This window comes from Grampus griseus, assembly GCF_964374135.1.
Source record: "Grampus griseus genome assembly, chromosome: 17".
Classification (NCBI taxonomy): domain Eukaryota; kingdom Metazoa; phylum Chordata; class Mammalia; order Artiodactyla; family Delphinidae; genus Grampus; species Grampus griseus.
This window is the reverse complement of record NC_139011.1, coordinates 3,216,640-3,236,633: the sequence shown is the minus strand read 5'-3', so window position 1 is coordinate 3,236,633 and position 19,994 is coordinate 3,216,640. Positions and strand designations below refer to the sequence as shown.

Genomic DNA, 19,994 nt, shown 5'->3' with positions numbered 1-19,994 from the left:
AACCAGCAGCCCCCGAACCTGCTTACCATTCACAGCAATCGTCCCCGTCGTCTGCGGGACCCCAACAAGCGTCACTGGGTAAAGACCAGACTCAGCCGGGAGGGAGAGTGCCGCGGGGAGAGATTCAAACTCAACTCCACTCGTGAGCAGCCCCTGGAGCAGGTGACAGAGGATGGCAATGAGCACGGCCCTAACCCAATCCCAAAGCCACCGCTCTTGGTCGGTCCCGATCGGCCCCCAAGCATCGTGCCTCGCCCACAGGAGAGCCCCGGGACTCTCAGAAGGAAAAGGCTCATAAGCGGCTCTTATAAAAGTCCACAGGGAATTGTAGAGATGTCCTCAAAGTGCGATGAACACAAAACAATCTCAAAGTGGACAGCACTGTGGGTGCCTGAACAACAATTCCATCTTTAATATTAGCCCCGCTTGATGTATTTTTAATATTTGTTCTGCTTTCTTGTTTTACCAAGTTGGAATGTAAATGAAAAGAAAAAATAAAATATTTTATTTAGAAACAAAATGAAAAACATGAAGTGTGGAAATAGATCATCAGTTAATATGCTTCCACCAGTGCCTCTGTGAATTACCAGTTTATCTCACTAAGCACCCGGCCGTATGCTTGACGGCGAACGAGACAGGCTCCCTGGCCTCCAGGAGCTGCCCCATGATTGCAGGACCTCTCCGCGCTCAGGACCTTCTCCTCAACACTGTAACAGAGGCCCCATCCAGCACAACAGCCAAGAGAAGAAAGAAACGGCACGAAAACAATTATTCACACACACAAAAACTGTGGAACCTACGAGGAAAACTGAACTAACAAGGGCACTTAGCCAAGTAACAAAGTCAGTATTAAAAAAGCAAAATTATTTCTATAATCGAGCACTAAACAAAACATATTAGAAAATAAAATATTACAAATACCATTAACAAGAGACCAAAAACATCCCTTATCTTGGAATAAGTCTAATGAGTGGTCTGTGAGATTCCCACGCTGAAATCTACAGAAGATGGCTGAGATACATTAAAGAAGAACTAAATGTAGGAGGGGTCCTGGATTCTTCCCAGGCGGCTTGTCTTCTGCAGTGCTACGGTCGAAGCAATCCTGAAACTCTTTTAGGTCTATCCCAGGAGCAAGCAGCTGAGAAGCGTGCTAATGTTGCTGTGCGCCCAGGTTCTCCCACTGGAGGGAAGGACGCTGATGTAGAAGGCAGGAAGGCGAGAAGGACCCTACGGAGACGGACTAGAATTGGAGGGATGTGTGAAGTCAGATGTGTGAAGTCTGTGTCTGTATTGTGTATATGCATGTCTAAGGGCACATGTATATGTATGTACACACACGTGCAGGTGTATGCATGTAGGTACGTGTGTAAGCACGTGTCTATGTGTGCATGCATGCAGACTTTTCCTAACCCTGTCTACAGAAAGTACCCAGAAGCAAAGGCTCTCCAATAACAATGAGCACACCTGCGCCCAGAGTCTGAGCAAAAGCATGAAATGATCTAGCCATGTGTGAAACAGATGTAGTGGCCAAGAATGGAAGCAGAGAAACCAATTAGATGGCTATTGTCTCCAGGCAAAATATATTGGCATTTGATTTCTTTTTAAAATAGCTAAAGCAAATACGGCCAACTGTGAGCATTTGCTAAATGTGAATGGTGGATGTACAAGGGCTTATTATTCCCTGTAACATTTCATATGCTTGAAATATTCCATAATTTAATTTTTAAATTCTGAACATGATTTGTGGGCTATCTCCTAGTAGTAACTTATTTTATTCTTTGTTCTTCCTCATTTTTTATAAAAAGCACATATTACTTTTCAGCCAGATGTAAATGAAAGCTTCTTTTTACGACTAAAAATATGTATAAGAAAGAATAGCAAGCATATGATACTTTAAGCACTTTGGGGGAAATTCTCTAAACAACTATTATTCCTGGTTTAGGCCAAGAGACAGAAGGTCACTAAAGGGCCTGACCAAGAGCTAAACCCTAAGGTTGGCACATTCTTGTGCAACCGGAGGAGGAGGGAACACTCATCCTTACAGGTCATTCTTGGAGTGACCTCAGGGTGGTAAGCTTAATATTCAGCTGAATTTCTAAGAGCTCCAACAGATTTGGGAAAACCATGTCTCACGCCGGAGGCCTAAACATCATCTTCAATAACTCCCAGTCTGCCTCTGAGCTCCCACTCACCCTGTGTCCTCAGTGGGGCCTCCCCTAACTCTCCACGCAGCTCCTGCAGCCCCTCATGCACCCCACCACGGCTCTGACCAAGGTCACGGCAGAGGCCAGGCCTGACGCGTGGCACGGGCCCTCAGCAGGACACCTGTACGGACAGCCCACCTCCCACCCTGAAAATGAGTCATAAAACCCCAAAGGAAGGCATCGCCCAGCTCAGCACCATCCTTCACACAAGGCTGAAAATTTACAAAGTGGTTCTATACAATAGTAAGCATAGAGAAGACTTGAGGACTGGAATCCACCGATGGCGGAGGGCTCCGCTCTGGAAACACTAGGTCTAGCTTGGTGAGCCGTATGAATCTCCTTCCCGCTCACTGCAGAATTAGGGGAGTAGTTCCAACGGACAGCACTGCAAAAGGTGAGCCTCTAACGCCGTGCACAAACACAGAAACAGAACATCAATTTCAAACCCAAGGGAAACTCCGCATTAGCAGTGTAGCCGTTTATTCTCTTACGAATAAAGAGCTCGCTCTTCCCTTAGGCCTTGATCATCTTATCATCTTGTAGTAGTGCAGTAACAGTGATATTGAGTGGTGGGCTCAATACAGGGTTTGTAACCTTGCTAATCTCATGTAAATTTCAATATAATTATTTCAAATCTTATATGCAATCAACTAAGCTCTGTGTATGTTCAAATCCGAGATATCTCTGTTCATTGACTCACACGTCTCACTGCGTACCATGCACTAAAGACATGGGAATGTCAAGATGTAGTCTTCACTCACAAGAAGATTATAATCTTTGGCAAAACAAATATTAAAAACAGACATAGGGTTTCCCTGGTGGCGCAGTGGTTGAGAGTCCGCCTGCCGATGCACGGGGCACGGGTTCATGCTCCGGTCCGGGAAGATCCCACATGCTGCGGAGTGGCTGGGCCCGTGAGCCATGGCCGCTGAGCCTGCGCGTCCAGAGCCTGTGCTCCGCAACGGGAGAGGCCACAACAGTGAAAAAAACAGACATAGATTGTAGGCAGTATGCCTGAAATATTAAGTAAAAAAGTTATTTTAATGGTAAGTTGATGTCTAGCCCAAAAGGGTCAAATGATTCATGATACATACCATGTTTTCAACTCGGAGTTCAAATGGCATTGGGTTATATACCATCAGCTGAACTTCACACACATCTCCTTGAACCCACTGGAAATCTAGAAATACATACACACAGAAGAGTCCACGTTTTAGCTGGTGTTTCTGCACGTTTCACATGGTTTCAGATTACTCCCTGGCAATTTATTTTTCCAGTGAAGCAGTGGGCACTGCGATCATCCTGAGATACACAGTTTAAAGCTATTTTACTGCTACCTTTCTCCAATGCAAAGCACATCATCCCTGCCACTTGGATGCCTTGTGACTGATGCTTCCCTCCCTCAGTGCCAAGCGCAGCTGCACGAAACTGGAATCAATCCAGACAGCACTATTCTTGGTGTACAGCCATACGTCACACAGACCTTTGCGGGCCCAGAGGCTGGTACTTAGGAAGGTGGCACCGTAGTCAATTTTAAGTGGCACATAGCGTGGTTTCTCTTTCCCCTCCCTAAGTTTGTGAGAGAAGACGGTGGCTTCTCCTCCCTGTCCACTCCCAGGTCAGCTGCAGTCCAACATCTACGGGAGGCAGAATTCTGAGATAACCCCCAAGACTCCCGGCCCCTGGTGTACATGCTGTGTCATCCTCTACCCCTGAGTGTGGAGATGACGATAGGCTATGTTATATAACAAAGGGGAAGGGGGCTTCCATATGTGATAAAGGCCCCCAAGCAGTAGGCTTTGACTTAATCAATGGGAGATTATCCTAGGAGAGCCTGGCCTACTCAGGTGAGCCCTTGGAAGGGAACATACCCATCCTGAGTGAAAAGATTCAAAGCATGAGAGGATGCACGATGGAGGCCATGTGGCCAGGACCCAAGAACGGCTGCTATGAGCTGAAAGTGGTCCAGCTGACAGCCAGCAAGAGAACAGAGACGTCAGTCCTACAACCACAAGGAACGGATGAAGAACCTGAGGGAGACTGGAAACAGATCCTTCCCAGTTGAGCCTCCAGATGAGAACACAGCCCCACCTGACACCTGGATTTCAGCCTGCAAGACTCTGAGCAGAGGACCTAGCTAACACATGCTGGACTCATGACAGCAACAGTGAGAAAATAAACTTGTGTTCTTTAAGCCACTAAATTGGTGGTCATCTGTTACACACAAAAGAAAAGTAATACGGTCCCCATCCCCACTCCACTGCCCTCTCCTCCCCTTAAGAGTCTCCATTAGGCAAACTGGAAGGGGCTTCAGAACCAAGTAACACGTGTTGGGCAGGAGGTACTGTCCAGCCCTTGGAAGGCTGTCTCTTACTCTTCATAATGACCTGGTGAGGTAGATATTACAATCCCACTGTTACAAGGCAGGTACTCAAGGTCCAAAGAGGTTAATAAACGTGCTGGGAATCAGACAGCCAGTAAGTGGGGCAGCAGGGATTCAAGCCCAGGTCTTTGAACTCAGAGAAGTATCTAGACTGGACAGTGGTGGTTAAAGGGTTTTTTCTACAGTAGACACTAAGATCTACTGATTAGAATTCTTCAGCTTTCACAGGCTTTCATAAAGACACCATTTTTCCCAAACACTTCACCCCAGGTCCCCTGCACAGAGACTAAGACAGGTTGCACCAAATCTATGGCATCCTGAAATTGCATGCAGTGAAGAAGGAGCCCACCAGGTGAGTTAGTTTTCAAAATGCTTGCACAAGCAGGTACCCATTTGAGCCTCTTGACAATACAGTGAAGCAGTCAGCAGAGCACGTATCACCCCCATTCACCAACAAGGAACACTGAACCGTCCACCATCGATGGCCCTAATGAATGAGGCAGCCGAGTCCAATCTCCGTGTGCCTGGCCCCAAAGCCTCTGCTGCTCCCAGGCTTCTGCTCTCCCCCCGTTGGCTCCAGGAACCCACCTTTCTTCACCCAGCCTCAGGCTGAGAACCTCTGCGGGAGGGAGGGGTCACAGAAGTCCTTCTGCAGAGACACGGTGCTCCCACCCCCATCTTCAGCGGCATCACTGAGCCCATCACTGCCTCAGCGGCCAGCACCCCAGCCCTTCCTCACTGCCAATGAAAATGTCATTTGTTTTAACAGCTTGCTATGCCTGATAACGAAGGAACTGTTTGTCTTCTCTACCACGGTCAAATAACCATCATTTCAAAATTCATTTTCCTGGGGTTCTGAAAGGAATCGTTTATACTTGCACAGTCCTAGTCACTAAAGGTAAACCTAAGATAAATCCCTGATTACAGGAATAGTTATTTGTCTGAGAGGAGATCATCTCCTTCCTAAGCCTAAGTGTGTCAAAGCACACGGTGGGGGCTTCCCTGCTGGCGCAGTGGTTGCGAGTCCGCCTGCCGATGCAGGGGACACAGATTCATGCCCCGGTCCAGGAAGATCCCACATGCCGCGGAGCGGCTGGGCCCGTGAGCCATGGCTGCTGAGCCTGTGCGTCCGGAGCCTGTGCTCCGCAACGGGAGAGGCCAAAGCAGTGAGAGGCCCGCATATTGCAAAAAAAACCCAAAAAACAAAAAGAAGCACACGGTGGGGCCCCTTCCTCGATATTTTGTCCCAGAAACCACAGGAAGGAACAGCATCGAAGGCTATGAAACACCCTCTGTATCGGGCCCTCTGCACACTGTATTGCACAGCCCCCATGTGTGTTCTTAGCCGTGGACAAACAACATCTTTCGGTGGCTTCTGTTGACAAGCTCCTCTCTTTCCACCACACTGGCTGGACCCATCTGGCGGGTGACGCTCCTGATTCCTCACGGCGTCCCCAGCACCTTGGACAGTGCACACAGCGCTGCTCACAGCCTTCTGAGAAAGGCTGCTGGATGCTTCAGAACATTATCTCACTTGACCCTCAGAAGAATCCTCCTCGTGAGCTTCTGGCGCCCGGTCTCTGTAGACGGCACAACTGCAGCCCAGGGAGGCCCGGCGGCAGCCCAAGGCCATCTGACAGCTCCGGCCTGGCCAGGCCACCAAGTCTCCTCCGGGGCAGCTGTCGAGCCGGGCGAGAAGCCCAGCTCCACCACCAAGTCCTGGCACTAATTAGGCTCAGGACATGTACAGTCATCACCTCGGCGTGGAGTCTAACTCGGACGACAGAGATGCTAGCAACACACAGATGGAAAGACTGATAAATTATTCCAAGATAGCGTGGAAAATGGTCGTCTCAGGAACTGCCTCAAGGGTTTCTTCTTCTCTAATATTCTGTGCCCCTTGCTGTGATAACTCCCCCAATTATAAGGTTCATTTATAGAGATTGGGATTCTAGGTTAAAGACGTGCGATTCTTCAAACCTCCAGGCAGGTTCTCGCTGATGAGTCTGTTGCTAAAAAGATATTAGAAGCCACAGAATATAAATTACATGTTCGTACCCATGGGTCTTCAACAAACAACATGCATCTTGGCTGAAGTTTCTGTTATATCCCCAGAAGTCTTGCATCATCCACTGGATTTGTCCTCAGCCCAGATGAACAGGTGCTTCTTTCTCACTGTTATGAGGAGCCGTATTTAAAGGAAAAGGTCCCTGGGCTTTGAGTCACAAACCATGGACATAGCCTGAGCTCTGTCCTTACTAGCTACCTGACCTAGGGCAGGAATTTACAATCACTCGGTTGTAATGTTCTCATCTGTAAGTTGGGAACACAACACTTGCAGCATCACACGGTCATGAGAATCGCTGGATAAGGTGGAAGCCCTCTGCAGCAGATGCAGGGTGTTCTTTTCATAAAAGGAAGCCTCAGCAGTTTCTGAAGATCAGAGAGGAAGAAAATCAAGAGGAAAGGCCAGCTGCATGGGCAGTGACCCTGCAGCCACACTGTGCCAGGCTCGGGGCCACATTCTGCTTAACGCTGTCCCTGTCTCCAATTTCCTCATAATTTTTGAACAAGGCGGCCCCACAAATCATGCAGCTGGTCCTGGGAAGGAGTCTCACTCTTCCAGTCCCCCAAATCGTCTCTGGAAGTTTCTCTAAACAAAATGGGTGAAAGTTTCCTAAAATGTCCTTTAGGGGAGAAAGCTTATCATCAACCCTAACGAGATCCAAAAAGACCAGCCAGAGACTCCTAGGAGGTCCAAGAGACAAGCCTCATTAACTCTGTAATGACAGGTCCAGGTCCACCCAGGGGAAAAGGGGCCCAGAAAGTGACCTGCCCACCATCAAGAAACAGTGAGACTCGGACTGGAACAAGCCCCAGCCCCCCACACCTCCAAAGAGATCAAAGGAGGCACCCGCACTGGCAGACGCGCACTGCTCGCCAACATGCGCTGGAGCAGCCCGGGACCCGGCCTCCCTGCTCAACCACGATGTCCCCCCGGCTCCCCTGCTCCCAGATTCCCCAGCATGCTCTCCAGAGCAAAGAAACAGTAGGGAGGCTGCGGCTGTCTTTCAAAATCGACAGACTGAAATGAGAATGTCAAAGCAGGTCAGTGCTTTGTGACCACCTAGAGGGGTGGGATAGGGAGCGTGGGAGGGAGGGAGACGCAAGAGGGAAGAGATATGGGAACATATGTATATGTATAACTGATTCACTTTGTTATAAAGCAGAAACTAACGCACCATTGTAAAGCAATTATACTCCAATAAAGATGTAAAAAAAAAAAAAAAGACTTGCCTTCACACAACAGAGTGCCTGCGGGGGGCGGGCCTGCCCCCCTGACAACCAGGAAACAGTTGCAGCTGGTCACTCGTTCTTTTTCACGGACATTTACTGCTTGCCCTTTGCTGGACCATGGAGAGGGGGCCACAGCCCCTGCCACTGCCACCACCGCAGCCCAGGCTGCCACAGCTGTGGTCACCCTGCACCACCACCACCGCCACCACCCAGGGGACCCCCAGGAGTGGAATGGCCCCTGCCCTCCTGCACCTTCACCCCCACCGGGGAGACCCTCATGGCAGCCGGCTGGCAGGGAAGTCAGGGAAACGTTCAGCCCAAGCAGCACCGGGGGAATGGCGGGTAGGGGTCAGAGGACTAAGAGGCAGTACCTGACCTCCGATATACATCTGTGTACACTGATTTGTTTCACCCTTACAATGCCTGATAAGTGACAGGGGCAGCCACGCCTACGTGATGGATGTGAGAACAAAAGAGCAAAATCATTTCCCAGGATGCAAATGGAAAACGTTCAAACAATATCTGTCGTTTTAAATATATTTAGTTACTACCTGTCACTTGCCTCTAACTTCTACGTACACCTCACGACAGCAAGGACCACGCCTGCACTTCTCACCGTTAGAACCCACAGGGCTGGGCTGCCACATGCCTCACACACAGGGAAACTCGGGGAGTTCACTGATGGATGAGAGAAGGAACCAATGAACCAATGAAGGACTGAACCAAGAGACACGCACGCGCGCACGCACGCACATCGAGGCTGTAGCGTGCTATATGCTTAGGGCTTCTGCTTTCAGAAATGTACCAGAATTTACAATCAGATGCTATTTTTTAAGGGCATCACCCCATATTTCTTCCTTTATTTTCTTGTTTTAACTAGAGCCCTCCGAGCCACACCTTAGAAGCCCACCTGCTCGTCTGGGCCAGCTCTGCTTCCTGAGCCCCCAGGAGGCCTTCCTAAGTCTCAGCTCATCCCATACATATGATCTCCCCAAACTCAACAGGTGAGTCCCAGGTGCTGCTGGCGGCGGACCTAGTTTCAGAGCAGTAGGATATTCAACTTCCCGGGTATTACACTGCCTTGCTGTCGAAGCTGACCTGGAGGATGCGGGAGGTGGGCAGCTGTGTGTTATCATTGACTGAGGTCCATGCCAGGCGTGCTGCACACATTAGGGAAAGCTGGAGGGCCCTGGTTAGAACAGCACACTTGATCTGAAAAATTGGGAGTTTCTCATTTCTCTGAGTTTGCTTCTTCATCTGGAAAAGGGAGGTAAAAATTACTTCCTCCAAAACTACTAGGAAAACTAACTGAGCTAAAATGTGACAGCATTATACAAAGCACAACTTGAATCAAAGAAATGGTGAGCATTACCAGAAAGCACAGGGTCGCTTTAGCACTCCTGCCCTCACTATGCCCTCTGTCTTAGGGAACAGCTTAGAAACACTCATTTTTCAAGGTGTTCAGGGGTTTAATACTTGTGAATGAGGTTTTTTATGAGATCGTCATAGACTCCAAGAAACTCTCCTGCTGGCGTGAGTGTAAGTAATCTCCACCGAGGCTATGGGCTGTGCGTCGTGCCTGGCCTTGAGCTCCACGGTACGGGGCAAAGGCTCTGCTGTGCAGCCAGTTACCCACCCGGAATCTCAGCTTCCTTGTCTGTAAAATGGGGTCACACCATCCACCCCACTCCTTCATTCACTCCACACTGTTCTAGCAGGGGGAAACGGGGAGGACAGGAACATAAACAGAGGGACGCATCTAGGTGCTGTGAAGGGCAACCGGCAGTGAGGGGAGAGTGGGGAGAAGTGGCCCATGAGGTGCGGGTCAGAGGCAGCCTCTCTGAGCGGGGCCCGCAGAGTGAGCGAGGTGGGCAGGGGGTGAGCTCTAGGCAGAGGCGCAGCGAGCCCTGAGACTGGAACGAGACAGCACGTCCAAAGAACAGAAAGCAGCCGTGTGGCTGGAGCCGAGGGCCACGAGTGGAAAGGTGGGAGGTGAGCGGGAAAGGCAGAAAGAGCGTGGCTGGCGCTGTCAGGAGAGCCCGCCGCCCGGCTACGGGGCGTGACAGGACACGTGCATCCTGGGAAGAAGGGCCTCATGAGGTCAGGACGCCTTCGCCTACATCAGGGCTAAGAAGTTAAAGGAGGAAAAAGGACAGAAGGAGAAGCGAGCGCTGACTTGCAAAAGCTTCGCACGACTTCTACCGAAACCCCAACCAGTGACGGGCCTCTCAGTCCTTTAACTCTGTCACTGCGACTTGCAGGCACCACGATCTCAAAATGCGAGGGGCCCGAGGAGGGGAAAGCTGGCCAGGAATGAGGCCTGCAGCACGGCCAGGCTTTGGGAAGGACACGGAGGGAGCCCTGGGGTCCGCGGTGAGGAAGGAGAGGTGTGGCCGTGGGCTGGGACATGGCCGGGGAGCCGAGCACACAGAAGGGCACACTGGAGATTCTCAGGAACGCGTGTTCCGCTCCCGGTCAACCCCAAGACCATCTCATCTCCCCTTGCTGAGTCACCAGGCATCTCGGAAGTGGCGATCGTTAGTGCGCTACAAAACAAGCGCTGTCAGCGTTCAAAGGGGAAAATGCTACGAGGTCCTTATGCCCCAGTCAGTCCTGAACATAAGTCAACCTTTAATCTCCTTTGATGATTCCGAAGTTACTCCAGGCCTTGGGAAATCACCCTAATCTCCTAGTACCTCTCTTCTGTAGTTTACATAAGTCTCAGATAACAGAGGTCTTCTGGTTTCTAGAACTTCCACAAAAACTGCCTTTTACGAAATAGATATCAAAAAGTCAGGTCTGTAGGCAATGGCCTGGCTAAGGCAGCAAACTGAATAAACCTGGATGAGGGTATATACACACGTGCACGAATGAACTGCAGTCAAGTCTCAAGCTTTAAAATCTAGACGAGCCACCAGGAGCTGGGCAGCAGAGCACAGCCCGCAAGCCAGCATGGGCGGCCTACCTATTTTCCTGTTCCGCTCCTCCCCACGGTTGTGTGCGATGATCGGTGAGTAGATGAAGGGGCTCTTGGTCGACACGCTCTGGCCCAGCAAGCTTTTCATTTTCTGTGGCCGGAGGCTGGCAGGAAGGTTCAACAGTTTCACATGCCTGTGGTTCCAAAGGGAACAAAAATACTTCAGCTGCCTGTTCGCTTGGGTTCAGCGTAAATACGACCAGGTATCGGATGTTAGAACGACAGTAAATCAAGCAGCAGATAAACTGAGGGGAGGAAAAGTACTCAATTTCACAGAACAAAGCGGAAGAAGGCTGCACACAACCGCTCCAGACCATCCCAGGGAGAGAAGACGTCCACGCCGGGCAGCAGCCACGCCCCTGGGCCACTGCACTGCGGCCAGAGGGGCCGCTGGAAACTGGTGACAGCAGGAGACAGTACACCCTTCAACCCCAGCACCTGTGACCTCCCTTGGGAGCAGCTGGGCAAGACAGGGCTCAGGGTCTGGAAAGCCCTGAGGCCTGAGGCTGAAGGGACAGGGTTGGGGAAGGGCTGGAAGGTGGGCGGGACCCTTACTGCTCCTCCCTCCCCATCTGCAGCCCCTTTGCAGGAGGTAAGGCCGGAGGGTGGCGAGGGGAAACAGCGCACGTCCCTCAAGGGAGACAAACCACTTGAAGCGGTGCGCTGGCCTCCAGCTCTCTCCCTTCCTCTGTAAGGCCGCAGGTGGACGTGGCGTGGATCACTGAGTAACCTCAGGGAGGCCAGCCACCCTGGAGAACTCACTGCCCAAATGGTATCAGACTCTGTGTGAGTGGGACTTAAATCTGGGTTGCAGTGAGGGCTAATTTTTCTGAGATTTTAGGGATAATTTCTCTGCCACAGCACAGGCTAACCTATAACTGACTATATCTATATCTACATCTATACCTATATCTATATCTATATCTATATCTATATCTATATCTATATACCCTATAGAGACCCCCTCACGGAATCCACAAAATCACGCCTTTCTCAGCTGAAGGACTCCCAGCCATCTAGGGCAACCCTACCCGGCACACAGGCAACCCCAACTCACTCAACCGTCACTGACAGCTCCCCGAGCCCAGCCCCGGGAGAGTGAGGGTCACGCGCGTGACTCCCACCTATGCCCACAACGATGCAAGGAAGCAGACGGTGCTTGCACACCAAAGCCCTTCAACAAGGGTTGTATCTTGCACACCTTCTCTGACTCTTCTTGTCGTTGCAGACCCCTCCGGCATGCTCTTCTCGTGCGGGATCAGAATCACTTTGTTTTCTATTTGTTGCAGTTCAGTTGTGAGCTTTCCAAGGACAGGGGTACCCAGGGCCCCATTTGCCTCTCCAGTACTGGTGCAATACTTCAATGCAGAGCTCTCGATAAATGTTGCATGAATAAACTCCCAAAAGCTGGATTTCAACCTCAGCTTCCAAATCTTCCAAAACCGTATATTTAAGGCTAAGCAGTTTATCCCTAACAGTTGCAAATCCCAGCCCTTTGTGCACATTCAAAAAATACCAGCTGCGCTGCACTGGGACGAGGGTGGGCAAGCCTTCACACTGGCCGAGATGCCACGTCTGATGTGCATCTAACACCCACCACATCCAACCCAGGGGGATTCGCCTGCTCCTGAGAAGCAGCTTCAACAGACACAGACCTGACTGCAGTCTGAAGGACCTACCAGCTGGGCAACGGGCACAGATGGCTTCATCTCCCTGGACCTCAACCCTCTCACTTATGAAATAGGAAAAATAATCGGCACCTGATAATGCTCTGCGGAAGGAGGACACCTCCTTTCCCCGGTTCCATGTTTCCATGAGGAGGGACATCCTTAGGGTCGTGGTCCTAACCTCGCTCTTGCCCACCCTCACTCCTCCCAAGGGAGGTGGTGAATTTGGACGGAGAACCAGCGTGTGCACCTCTCAGGCCCTGCCGAGAGCACGTATTCAGTCCTGCTCTCTGCACGGACAGAACAGAGCCTGTCTCACGAAAAAGCACACCGTCACCCGGCTCTGCCAGAGGCTGGGGCACAGGTGGACAGCCCTGAGCCACTGCCATCCACCTGAGACAGACGCTTCTTTCTGCTGATTCCAAACTCAGGCAGAGAAGGGGAGTGGTCTGAAGCAGAAACCTTCGTACCTTCGCAGGGTACTTTGAGGACTGAGTTAACATGCGTCAAGCACCTGTAATAGTGCCTGTCACCTAGCAGGTGCACAAAAGCCTTTCTCTTTCCTCCCTAAAACAACACTCGTTTACAGGCACAGAGAGCCAAGTCCCTGCGCAAAGGTCACAACACCGCACCGGGACAAAGAAGCGAAGTGTTGGTCCCAGTGATGTTAGAGCAGCCTGGGAACCTTAGACCAGCACCGTCCACTCGAGCCTTTAAGTTTACTCATCTGTAAAATGATACCATTTTCTTGCAACACAAATAGCATTCTACTCTGTGCCACCGTCGCCACCTAAAAATGAGATGTCATCTGTGATTCTAGGAATCATGTACACAAGCACAGAAATTCCAGATCACATAAAAGCTTACTAAAATATGCAGAGGAATTCTGAGGGCGTGGTCAGCCAGGAAAGTAACCCGACAAGCAGTCATGGCATTCATTTATAACTCAAAATCTAGCATCAAATGTCTGTTTATAAAATGTACCCAGAAAAACAATCATTCAAGGCACCTGACCTAGAGGAAATATAATTCATTTAGCATAAATTTCTGTGGAACTAATAATATTATATCTGGTTTATGAAGCTGCCAACAGTAAAGCAGAATTCCAGGGATGAAGCGTCCAAACCAAGGATTATTTTTAGGGATTCCACTTGGAAACAGTTGACATTTTAAAATCTGACTTCTCAGTATACCGTGGCTAATTAGGACCATGCAAAGCAGTGGTGGAACACTAATTAGGAAAGTGATATAAAACATATTGGTGGGAAGAATGACACAGGAAAAAACAGCTCACTTTTTCTTTCTTGGTTTTTAATTCCTCAAGCTTATTCACAGGGGAGACATATCTAAGAACCTCCCGGGGCTTCCCTGGTGGCGCAGTGGTTAAGAATCCACCTGCCAACACAGGGGACACGGGTTCGAGCCCTGGTCCGGGAAGATCCCACATGCCGTGGAGCAACTAAGCCCATGCTCCACAACTACTGAGCCTGTGCTCTAGAGCCCGCGAGCCACAACTACTGAGCCCACGCGCCACAACTACTGAAGCCCGCGCGCCTAGAGCCCACGCTCTGCAACAAGAGAAGCCACCGCAATGAGAAGCCCGCACACCACAACAAAGAGTAGCCCCTGCTCGCCACAACTAGAGAAAGCCCACGTGCAGTGACGAAGACCCAATGCAGCCAAAAATAAATAAAATAAAATAAAATAAATAAATTTATTTAAAAAAAAAAAGGAACCTCCTGGATATCTCTGTACAGATGGGCAATGGCCAAAACTGGCCACACCTTCCACATTTGGAACAACGTGAGGTCATCCACTGTCTCAAGTCCGGGCATGACGGAGACAGCTGGAGAGGACCCACTACGCCAGCCAGGGCAGTGGTGCAAGGCTTCCCTGCTTCACAAACCAAGAAAAACTGCCCTGATAGCATGGCCTCTAAGCCCCTTTTTGAATAAACACCTGAAATCCTTCCTCAAATACAATTAACTTAAAAGCTGGAGTTTTAAAAGTACCAAGGCCACTCAAAACGACTCCAAGCTCATCCTGACTGGAGGGTTTCGATCCTTATCAATTAAAGCAGCCTCATCCACCCTGGCTCTCTGCCAGGCTGAAGCTCAAGGTCAGCTCATCAAAGAAACAATCAGTTCAACCCCACCCCACCCCCGTCTCACCCCAAATTAAAGACCCACTGGTTTCCTGTAAATGGCATCTAAACTCTACCCCAGTTTCTTCTTTAATAATTCACAATTTGTAGCGTGTGAACAATCTACAGGATTATTAGTGGCTTTTGCGTACATTATTGTTTTTGCGAATTCTGTAAGGAGTAACATGAACTTCCCTCTGCTTTAACTCTGGACAGTAGTAACTGATATGGGTTTGGCAGTCTCCTGGCACATGGGATCTTGGCATGTTGACCATCACTGAGTCCCTGGCCCTTAGTATTGAGCCAAGCACATCTTAGGTACTCTATAAATATCTGATTAGTTGAATTTCAGAACAAAATTAAAACAGGGATCTATATTGGCCCTTTTTTAAATTAAATTGCACACAACTTTTGGGTGAACCCAGTTCATGCTCCCATGCTACACAGAACAAGTAAATATTTTCCTATAAATTGATGAAATGCCTTTATTGTCAAAAACAAGGAAAGTCCTCACCAGAAAAAAAGGCTCCACTCATCTCTTCCAAAACCACAAGTATAAATATGAGGCACCACTAACATTAAATTAGCTCATGTCTAACAATTCTATTCAGCACGTCTCATCATTTACTCATGAATATGGACATTTTTCAGGAGCTTCGGTCTTCAAAGCCCTTCCTGTAGCTACAGGGGGTGTCTTGCAATGACTGACTTGAATTTTTGTTTTGAATTAAACTGACTTAAACATTAAGTCCATGTTTTCCAGGCATATGTCCTTGAAACATTTGGTTAGAACATTAAAATAGTCCCAGACTAGTTTTCTAAGAAAAAACATTGGCCGGGTCCATGGGTACTGTGTCAGCCCTCTCCAGAGAGAGACGAGGAACACTGATTGTGTGACAGAGCAACAATCCCACACGCAGTGTGAACACAACCATTCCACACAAAGTCACCTACCCTGCTCCAGGTCCTGACTGAACACCAGTAATATGGGTCTGCCACCCTCAGTCAGCATCACAGAGCACCTACCATCACCCTTTTTTTTCTCCTGAGAATATAACTTTGAATTCTCTGCTGCCTGACTCTTGCCAAAAGCTGACTTACGAGAAATCACCTTCATGAAGGAGTGCTTGATGTATAAACAGTCCGTCCGTTACGCTACGTATGGCTGGGACAGTCCAGACTGCTGTATTAGACTGCTCGTCTTAGCTCAGGCTGCTCTAACAGAATACCATCGTCCAGGCATCTTAAACAACAATACTCATCTCTCACAGTCTGAAGGCTGAAGTCTGAGACCAGTGTGCCGGCATGATCGGGTTCTGCTGAGGGCCCTCTCCCTGGCTCACAGACATGGTCACTGTATCCTCATGTGGAGAAGAGAAAGAGCTCTGGTCCCTTCATCTCCTTATAAGGGCACTAATCCCATCATGGGGGCCCCATCCTAAACCTAATCAGCCCCCCAAGGCCTCACCTCCAAATATCATCCCACTGGGGTCAGGTCATTGGCAGATGAATTTGGGGGGGACACAGTCCACAGCAGAGCTGCATGTTTGGACCACGCTGCTCTGTCCTCTGGGAGAGCTGGATGTACCCAACCCCCTCTGGCATCAAGCCTGTAGTTTGCACTGAGGAATGCCACGAACAAAACAACCATGAGAACCTGCTTCAGATTTTTGTAGGGATATTTTTGAGGACATTATTCAATATGTTCCCTTTAAGAGAACCCACAAGAGGGGTTTCCACAAGCCTCCTTACTGTGAAGAGGTGTATTTCTCCAGTGTGACTGGTTTGTGTCTGCTTATGAGACAGAGAGTTTTGTAACCAATCACATTTCCTCCTATACCCATTGTTAGTTAATTATTGACATATGATTAACAGAATCATGCTTTTCCCCCATCTCCAGCCATTATGTAGGACCCTTACTTACCTTTCACTCTGGTGACTTTATTTTTAACATAACATTTCTATGAGCTGCCTCAAATGTTTTATGAAAACACGGCAAAATGTGTACCTGCATCACAATCACTTGAAACCATTCTGGGGCGAGCCCAGTTCATGCTAGACTAAGATCTGAAGGGCAAGCTTATTTGTTGATGAGAATAGATGGGAAAGAAGCTTCCTTCCCCTTTCTCTCCCGCCCCGGCAATTCAGCCCTGAGTCCATTACGGAGGGCAAAGCCAGGTACGCATCTGAGCAGGCGACAGGGCAGAGGGCACGCTGGCCGGAGTGGGGCAAGAGGGGCCTGGGGGGCTGGGGCAGCAGCACAGCCTGGCCATCAGAGCTCCCCATGGGGAGGGAGGTCAACCTGATAACCACTGGTAACCAGCAGGGGAACTGACCAAATGAGTAACCATACTGAGGCTAATGGGAGACAGGTTTCCCCCAGTCTGAGAAGGGAGTTACAGATTTCAGGAAAGTAGAAGGATCCCCTAAGATGCTGGGTGGAAATGGAGGTATCAGTATGAACTCACGGTTTCCAATACACAGAAATAGATGCAGAAATAACCATGGACATGCACATGCAATGAGGAACGTATGTATGTAAATAGGTATTGCCTCGTTCTATCCACTGCGAGCAGCAACACCCCAATGGTAAGGAGCACACACAGCACCCAGATCTTAACCTAGATTCTGTTCTCCACTGAAAGGACCAGGGCTCTTGGAAGAAATGGCTACCACAGGGCTGGGAGCAGGGACTCAGATCTGAGTCCATAACCCCAGCAGAGGCAGTGGAGAGCAAAGGGCATTTGTGGAGGCTCCTGAAAGAAAGAAGCTTCGTCTTTCCCCCACAGGTGTTGCCTCTCTCTTCTCCCAGACACTGCAGGATGAGGAGCTGCGGCTGCCCCCCTGATACCACCTGGGGCCTGAGACTAAAGCCTCACTGCAGAGGGCACAGCTGAGAGGGGAGAGAAGACAGGTTCTGATGAGGTGGCCTGAAGCCTGGCCCCAGCCCTGCCCGAATCCCTCTCCTGGACTTTGTAGGTGTGTGTGCCATAAATTCCCTCTTGCCTAAGATAGTCTGGGCCAAGTATTCTGCCAACTGCTATGCAAAGAATTCTGATGGGTAGACCTGTTCATTCACCCAACACACATGAGCACCCAAGGGCTACAAAGACAAAGCCCTCTTCAGGTAGCCCTCAGTCAAAAAGAACAAAGATGTATCGTATAACCAAGTTCTGTAAATGAAACAGAAGAAAGACATAAGAGATACTGCTGGCTGGCTAACCCAGCACCATTTCTAACCCCCTTCTCCCTATCCCACCTACAGTACAGAGACTGGGAGAGTTAAACATGTATTTCCTCAGCCTCTCTTACAACTAGCGGTGGCCACGAGATGCACTTCTGGTCAAGGAAACTGGGGCAGAAGCCTACTATGAATCCGTCCAGATGATTTTTGCTTTCCTAGTAAACAAAAGATAGGTTCCCTGGCCCTGCCCCTTCCTCCTTCATCCTGTCTTGGATGTTGATGTGTTATCTGGAGCTGCAGCAGCCATTTGGTCATCAGGGGGTAAAGACAGAGTTGCAGAGAGGCCGCCTGTCTCCAAGTTCTTAATAAATAAGAAAAATCACCTCTTATTTGCGATCCACTGCTAGGTTTTCTACTCTTCGCTCTGAAATAATTGGTAATTTATACAGAAGGTGTAATTACTTCTATCTGGGTGGCTCTAGAAAAAGGCTTTATGGAGGAGATAATCCTTGAACTACATCTTGAAAGATGCCTGAATGTCACCAGGCAGAGCAAGGGAGGGAAAGGCGCTGCAAGCAGAAGGTGGAGCCTGAGCAGAGGAATGAAACCCCCCGCACATTCTGCCTACTCAGTGATTCCAGAAGGGCGTGCAGGGCTGGGGGTCCAGGAAGGGGCTCACAGTCAGTCTGGAGACAGAGCAGGCCGCAGATGGTCTTGTAAGCCACTCAAAGCAAGCGAGGTGCAGGCGCCCCCCCGGGCCCGTGTGCAGGGGTGAACAGTCTAGGAAAGTGGGCCCTACCGGATGCGGGTAAGTGCGAGCGCCACAAGGCCTGGTTGGCCTCCACTGCACAGAGGGCCACGTCTCGGCCATGGAACCGGGCAGACACGGGTTTGCGGGGCTCTGCCGGCAGACAAGCACGTGACCATGGCAGTTCTCCGATGGCCCTGGCCTGATTCTCTGGTCTATAAAACACACTTCACAGGCGATGGCTGCGACTTAACGAGATGACGGACCAGATACACAGCCAACCCAAACCAGGAACTCTTCTAAAGATCTGCATCCCTGATCAGACCAAAGACAGACGCTGGGAGCGAAGCTCACCTTCCGCACCCCGGCCAGCCTGTCCTACCTGACGATGGGAAGTTTGGTGAAGGGCACCGGGGGCAGTGTGAGGCCATCGGGGAGGGTGATGAGCTCCATGGTTCCGGGACACTTGGAGGTATAGTTCTCCAGGCTTTGCGTCACATCCTTTTTTTCTGATGAGAAAATAAAAACAAAATAAAGGTTAATTAAACCAAAGAAAAGGGGGAGTGGGGGGGGTTGTTTTGCTCTATTTTATTTTTTTGAGCAAAAATAAAATTCTTAACCCAAATACTTAACAGTCCAGTGAGTCCAGTCTTCTGAGAGAAATAAAGGGGCAGTGACCAAAAGAGACAAAAAGAAAATAGCAGCTTTATTCAATTTACTTAAATAATCACTAGCAGCTGCTCCATTTAAGGGCCTGTGGATAAAAAGGAAATTAAGTCACCATCTTCTAGGAGATTTCATTTTCCAAGATAATAAATCCTTAACAAATTCCAAGAAGGTCAATGGGCAGGCAGGACTGGAGAATATTTTATTACTTAATAAATATTTTTCCAGCAATTACTAGGTACCAAGCAAAATGCCAGGCCCTGTCCCCAAGGAGTGTACAGTCCATCTGTATAACAGATATTTAAGCAAATAATTACAAACCAGTATTTTTATGTAAAAGTAGAGCTTTGTGAGATAAGGCTGGTTTTCTCCACCCCATCCCTGTCCCTTTCACTAGGAGGGAGGAGAAGAGGATGCAGGTAATAGTGAATAATGTTTGCTTATCACCCATGACGCACCCTAGACACGTGCTCACGGGCTCTGTAACACTCCGGAGCTCAAGGGCGCTTCCAGCTGGAAAACTCGAAGTAACTCGGAAAGGCAGGCATCACTGTGCCCATTTTGCAAACGAGAAAACCGAGCCCAACTGAAGTTAAAGTCGTGTCAAAAATCCCGTGTTTGGCCCTCAGCCTGTGATCTCCACACGCCCACACTGTTTGGAAGAATTAAGGAGTCAGGGATCGGGGGTTCACTCCTGGCCTGTTTCCTGTCACTGCTGGCAGGGA

The 19,994-nt window shown here is 49.5% G+C and overlaps 1 protein-coding gene across 2 annotated transcripts in view; it reads right to left on the bottom strand.

Annotated features, from left to right (window-relative positions):
* The window catches only part of TRAPPC9 (trafficking protein particle complex subunit 9), a 505,716-nt gene that overhangs the window by 380,732 nt on the left and 104,990 nt on the right, over nt 1-19,994 (bottom strand). For both annotated transcript variants that reach the window (XM_082675096.1, XM_082675097.1), the window contains 4 exons: nt 18,986-19,112; nt 10,850-10,995; nt 3,299-3,384; nt 27-153 (listed from right to left, as the gene is read on the bottom strand). In XM_082675096.1, coding sequence (XP_082531222.1) covers nt 27-153; nt 3,299-3,384; nt 10,850-10,995; nt 18,986-19,112 — 486 coding nt within the window. The remainder of the gene's footprint in view (nt 1-26; nt 154-3,298; nt 3,385-10,849; nt 10,996-18,985; nt 19,113-19,994) is intronic.